At 42.8% G+C, this 7,063-nt stretch overlaps 1 protein-coding gene across 1 annotated transcript in view; it reads left to right on the forward strand.

Moving 5' to 3' along the window:
* fgf24 (fibroblast growth factor 24) overlaps positions 1–5,667 on the forward strand; it is a 158,089-nt gene extending 152,422 nt beyond the window's left edge. The window contains exon 5 of the mRNA XM_059963491.1: positions 5,395–5,667. Coding sequence (XP_059819474.1) covers positions 5,395–5,667 — 273 coding nt within the window. The remainder of the gene's footprint in view (positions 1–5,394) is intronic.
* Positions 5,668–7,063: the final 1,396 nt, after the last annotated feature.

Raw genomic sequence — 7,063 nt, forward strand, 5'->3', positions numbered from 1 at the left:
TAGATAGATAGATAGATAGATAGATAGATAGATAGATAGATAGATAGATAGATAGATAGACGGATGGATAGATAGATAGATAGATAGATAGATAGATAGATAGATAGATAGATAGATAGATAGATAGATAGATAGATAGATAGATAGATAGACGGATGGATAGATAGATAGATAGATAGATAGATAGATAGATAGATAGATAGATAGATAGATAGATAGATAGATGGATAGATGGATAGATAGATAGATAGATAGATAGATAGACGGATGGATAGATAGATAGATAGATAGATAGATAGATAGATAGATAGATAGATAGATAGATAGATAGACGGATGGATAGATAGATAGATAGATAGATAGATAGATAGATAGATAGATAGATAGATAGATAGATAGATAGATAGATAGATAGATAGATAGACGGATGGATAGATAGATAGATAGATAGATAGATAGATAGATAGATAGATAGACGGATGGATAGATAGATAGATAGATAGATAGATAGATAGATAGATAGATAGATAGATAGATAGATAGATAGATAGATAGATAGATAGATAGATAGACGGATGGATAGATAGATAGATAGATAGATAGATAGATAGATAGATAGATAGATAGATAGATAGATAGATAGATAGATAGATAGATGGATAGCTAAGTAAATAATACTGAGAACATGAGTTTAGAGCCTTTGAAAACGTCTATAGGTTGTGGAATCAGTTCAGAGTTGAAATGAGTGAAGTTATCCACGCTAGTTGAGGAGCTTGCTGCATAAAGGGTAATAACTGTTCCTGAACAGGGTGATGTGGGGCTTAACCTGTACATCCTGTCCAGCGGTAGAGGTGATAAGACCGCATGGATTGTCTGGTCTTTAATGATGGATGCTGCTTTCTTGCGTCAGCATTCCTTGTCGATGGGCTCGGTGGTGGGGAGGGCTTTGCAGTGATGGACTGCGCTGTACCCTTCACTTTTCCATTCTCGGGCCTTGGTGTTTCCGTACCTGGCCATGATGCAAGCCTTCAGGAAATGCTCCACTGTGCATCAATAGACACACAGATGGCTTCACTGCCAGAAACCTGAGCCTGACACTCGCAAGATCGAGATTCCATTTCCATTGTTGTCTGTAAGGAGATTGAATATTCCTGCCATGACTGCATGGGATTCCTCCATGTGTTTCAGTTTCCTGTGGTCATGGAGTCATAGAGCAATTCAGCCCATCTAGTCTGTGCTGAACTATTATTCTGCTGAGTCCTGTACCATACCCTCCCAACCCTCCTAAACTGCTACTTAATGGTGAAACAGAGCCTGCATTCATCACTTCTACTGGTAGCTCATTCCACACTCTCACTACCATCTGACTGAAGAAGTTCTCCCTTGTTGCAACCTACTGAATGTTGAAAGGACTAGATAGGATGGATGTGGAGAGGGGTATCTAGAACTAGAGGGTACAGCCTCAAAATTGAGGGGGCAACCTTTTAGAAAGGAGAATTTTTTTTTGCCAGAGAATAGTGAATCTGTGGAATGCTCTGCCACAGACTGCAGTGGAGGCCAATCCATGGGTATATTTAAAGTGGAAATTGATAGTTTCCTGATTGATCAGGGTATCAAAGGATATGGTGAGAAGGCAGGTGTACGGGGTTTGAGTGGGATCTGGGATCAATCACGATGGAATGGCAGAGCAGACTCGATGGGCTGAATGGCCTAATTCTGCTCCTGTGTCTTATGGTCTTATAGTCTTATGTTCCAAGGAAATATTTCCCCTTCCATCCTAAGAAGTAGTGCCGAAACACAGAAATGAACAAAGGACTGTGGTGAACTACATATACCTGTCTGGACACGACCCCCCCCCCCCCCCCGCTGACTGCTCCTGTGGCTCCTCCCACTGACCGTGGCTCCTCCCACAGACCCCGGTATAAAGGCGATTGGAGACTCCGCCCCGGCCTCAGTCTCCAGGATGCAGTGTGCTGGTCAATTGCTGCTTGTTCTTTCTTCCAGCCAATAAATGCCTATATCTCACCTCACGTCTCCAAGAGTTATCGATGGTGCATCAAGGACCTTTAGACTTCAGTCTAGCACTCTCTTAACTGAGCCGCTTCAGCTTGTTGGCGCCAAAAACGTGAAGGCACTTATGGACTGCGCAGCTCAATCCTCGCTGGTTTGAATTGACGCAAATGATGCATTTCACCGTATGATTCGATGTACATGTGGCAAATAAAGCTAATCTGAATAAAGACTTGCACAGAGCAATGGAGACAGAATGGAGCACTGCTTTTGGCCAGTATGGAGCAAAGGGCTAAGGGAGTAACGCACACAAAATGCTGAAGGAACTCAGCAGGTCAGTCAGCATCCGTGGAAAAGGAACAAACATTCTATGTTTCAGACTGAGGCCCTTCATTACACCTGATAAAGGATCTCAACCGGAAACGTTGACTGGTTATTCCTTTCCTGACCTCAGAATCAGAATCAGAATCAGGTTTAGTATCACCAGCAAAAATCATGAAATTTATTGTTTTGTGGCAGCACTGCATTGCAATGCATAATGATTTTAAAAACTATAAATTACATTGAAAAATATGTACAGTATTATACAGAAGTCTTAGGTACCCTAGACTTCTTATATGATTTCAGATGGTATGGGCTTCACAGAGTCCTGATCTCAACATTATCAGGGCTGTCTGGGAATACCAAGCAAGACAGAAGCAAGTGAGACAGCCAAAATCTACAGAAGAACTGTGGCAAGTTCTCAAAGATGCTTGGAGCAACCAACCAAATGATTTTCTTATAAAACTGCATTAGGAGAATTGATGTAGTTTTAAAGGCAGGGGGGTCATACCAAATATTGATATGATTTAGTTTTTTTCTACTGTTTACTGCTCTTAACAGTAATTTTTTGATATTTAGAATTTTTTCATTTCATTATTTTTGAAAGCATCTTCGTTTTACAGAATTTTTTATTATGTGCCTAAAACTTTTGCACTGTACTATATATAGAAATGTAGAAACATAGAAAACCTACAGCACAATACAGGCCATTCGGCTCGCAAAGTTGTGCCGAACATGTTCCTACCTTTGAAATTACTAGGGTTACCCAGAGCCCTCTATTTTTCTAAGCTCCAAGTGCCTATCCAAAAGTCTTTTAAAAGACCCTATCGGATCCGTCTCCACCACCGTTGCCGGCAGCCCATTCCACACACACACCACTCTCCATGAAAAAGCTTACCCCTGACATCTCCTCTGTACCTACTCCTCAGCACCTTAAACCTGTGTCCTCTTGTGGCAACCATTTCAGCCCTGAGGAAAAGCCTCCAACTATCCACATGATCAATGCCTCTCATCATCTTATACACCTCTATCAGGTCACCTCTCACCCTCTGTCGCTCCAAGGAGAAAAGGCCAAGTTCACTCAACCTGTTTTCATAAGATATGCTCCCCAATCCAGGCAACATCCTTGTAAATCTCCTCTGCACCCTTTCTATGGCTTCCACATCCTTCCTGTAGTGAGGCAACCAGAACTGAGCACAGTACTCCAAGTGGGGTCCGACCAGGACTCTATATAGCTGTAACATTACCTCTCGGCACCTAAATTCAATTCCACGATTGATGAAGGCCAATACACCGTATGCCTTCTTAACCACAGTCAACCTCCACAGCTGCTTTGAGCATCTATGGACTCGGACCCCAAGATCCCACTGATCCTCCACACTGCCAAGAGCCTTACCATTAGTACTACAGTCGGCCCTCCTTATCCGCGTGGGATTGGTTCCGGGACCTCCCACAGACGCTCGTCCCTTATATAAAATGGCGTAGTATTTGCGTATAACCTACGCACATCCTCCTGTATACTTTAAATCATCTCTAGATTACTTATAATAGCTAATGCAATGTAAATACAATTGTTAGACTGTAATGTTTAGGGAATATTGACAAAAAAAACTGTACATGTTCCTCTCGCTTGCAAAGCAAGCTGCGAATGAACGAGTTGTGAGGCAAACAATGATCAAACAACTAGTAAAACATCTAATCATCTCTAGATTACAGAACTTATAACACCTGATACAATGGAAATACTATGTAAATAGCTGTTACACTGTCTTGTTTAGGGAATATTGACAAGAAAAAAAACTGTACATGTTCCTCTCGCTCACAACACAAGCAGCAAACAAACGAGATGCCAGGCGAACAATGATCAAACAACGAGCAAGACTTGTAATACCTGTACAGTAGTTGTTACACTGTCTTGTTTAGGGAATAAGAATACTTTGGAGGAAGTTCAATAATGCTAAAGTCAGGATCTTTACATTCTTGAAGTTGTAGCGCCTTACATAGCCAGCCAGCCATCCCTTACTAGCCTTAAGCAATTTTCTCTCGCTCTCATCAATTCCATCACAGTAGTGCTCATAGAGACCAAGAGCTTTTTCACGTATAATTTACGAACGAATGAGACGCGAGGCGAACAATGCTCGAACAATGAGTGCTAGAAGAGCACTTCGGGGTTTTCTCAATTTGCAGTTGGTTGAATTCGTGCATGTGGAATTCGCGGATAAGGAGGGCCAACTGTATATTCTGCCATCATAGTTGACCTGCCAAAATGAACCACTTCACACTTATCCGGGTTGAACTCCATCTGCCACTTCTCAGCCCAGTTTTATAACCTATCAATGTCTCACTGTAACCTCTGACAGCCCTCCAAACTATCCACAACACCCCCAACCTTTGTGTCATCAGCCAACTTAATAACCATCCCTCCACTTCCTCATCCATATAATAAAGCATATATGTGTATATGTATGTAGGTGTGTCTTTAGGCTCCTGTACCTCCTCCTTGATGGGGGTTGTAACAGTGTCGTGTAGTGATTAGTACAATGCTCTACAGTACCAGTTACCTGGGCTCAATTCTTGCCACTGCCTGTAAGTAGTTTGTATGTTCTCCCAATGACCACGAGAGTTTCCTCTGTATGCTCAGGTTTCTTTTTGCCTCCAAAGGCATACTGGTTGGTAGGTTAATTGGTCATTGTAAATTGTCCTGTGATTCGGCTAGGATTAAATTAGGGGACTGCTGAGCAGTGTAGCCCAAAGGGCTCACAGGCCCTATTCCATGCTGTAGCTCAATAAATCAATCAATAAATAAGGGAATGTCCTGGGTGGTGGGGGCCCTTAATGATGGATGTTGCATTTTAGAGGCATTACCCGTTAAAAATGTTCTTGATGTTGGGGAGTCTAGTGCCCATGATGGAGACAAGTTCCCTCAGCACTTTGTGTGTGTTACTCTGGATTTTCAGCATCTGCAGAATCTCTTGTGTTTAGAAGGGCTGAAGAACTTCCTTCAATGGTTCCATTACCGTTCCCCTTCTCCCTTTGTGATTTCAGTCTTATTTTGCTTTGCAGGTCAATGGGAAGAATCGCGAATGTGTGTTCGTCGAGGAAGTGCTGGAAAATAACTACACAGCACTGATGTCTGCCAAGTACAAGGGGTGGTACCTGGGATTCACCAGGAAAGGGCGGCCAAGAAAGGGATCCAAGACGGAGCAGAACCAGAGGGAGGTGCATTTCATGAAAAGGCTTCCCAAGGATAAGGAGGAGCATCATAAACCCTTCAAATACACCACAGTGACTAAAAGGACGAGGCGAACTCGCCATCAGAGGCCAGCTAGAGCCTGAAGGACCTTCATCATCAGCCCGCTGGCTGCCACAGATAAAAGTTTGTGTGCTTGGGTTTCTGTTTTCTGAAGACTAAAGAAGCTTTATTTTTATACTCATGAAAGGAACTGTTCTGAGCTGACCTATATTTATAGGGAAACTGGGTGTGGTTGTGTGTGTGAATGTATGTGTATGTGTGTATTTAGGTTATTTATAAAACAGCCATTTTTGCTGCAGAATTCTGGGTAGGTTAGGCACCGCTCCTTGACAACCTGCTGCTGAGTCTGCAGTCTGATTGCTTCAGAGAAACCAGGAGAGGGCTCCCCTCTCTAACAGGTTCCCCTTTGTGCAAGTTGCACCACAGTGGTGCAGTCAGACAGGATGGGAGGTTGGGTCCAAGCTTGCTTCAGCTGTGGGGAAACACCTAGTGACATACCACAAGCTTATCGGCTTCCAGTGTTGGGGGTGTGCCTGAAGAGACCATTTTAAGCTCTGATGTGCTGGGACGGAAAACTTGTCTGCTACAGAGGCAGTTTGCCATGCTGTCGGCTGCATGAGCTCACTCATTGTAGCTAAGTGTTCCCTTCCCCAGTTCACTAACCCTAGCACCCCCTCACCCCCTACCTGAGCTTATTATAGAACTATGAATTCTTGAGGTTACTGTGACCTTCTCATTTCTATTTCTATTTCACTTTATTCTTTACCACTAGCTTCTGAAGGTTTCCTAAAACCAAGTTTGCCATCATATAATTATTACTTAGGTTCATAGACTCACAGAGAAGCAAAAGAAACCCTTTCCCCCAACTGGCCCATGCTATCTAAGCTAGTCCAATTTACCACCATTTGGTCCATATCCCTCTAAACCAGGGGCTCCCAATCTTTTTGATGCTATGTATCCCTACCATTAACAGGTATCCATGATCATCAGGTTGGGAACCCCTGGTCTAAATATTTCAGTCAATGTATCTGTCCAAATAATCTTTTAAACATCATAGTGCCTGCCTCTACCACTTCCTCTGGCAGCTTGTTCCAAACATATACCACCTTCTGGGAGAAAAGGTTGCCCTCAGGTTCCCATTAAATCTTTACAGATTTCATAAGGTCACCCCTGAGAGCTCTTCGCTCCAAGAAATAAAGTTCTACCCTGCCCAACATCTTCCTATATCTCAGGCCTTTCAATCATGGCAACATACTCGTAAATCTTCTCTGCACCCTTTCCAGCTTTTCATCTCTTTCAGGTTTTCTTCAGGCTTTTTTTTCCACTTCATTTATGGGATGTGACCATTTAGCAAGGATCAACACCTCATATTCTGTCTGGGTAACCTCCAACCTGATGGCATGGACATCGATTTCTCCTATGTCTGGTAATTACTCCCCCTTTCCTCCTCTCTCTTTTTCCATTCCCCATGCTAATTAT

This window comes from Hypanus sabinus, chromosome 3, assembly GCF_030144855.1.
Source record: "Hypanus sabinus isolate sHypSab1 chromosome 3, sHypSab1.hap1, whole genome shotgun sequence".
Classification (NCBI taxonomy): Eukaryota; Metazoa; Chordata; class Chondrichthyes; order Myliobatiformes; family Dasyatidae; genus Hypanus; species Hypanus sabinus.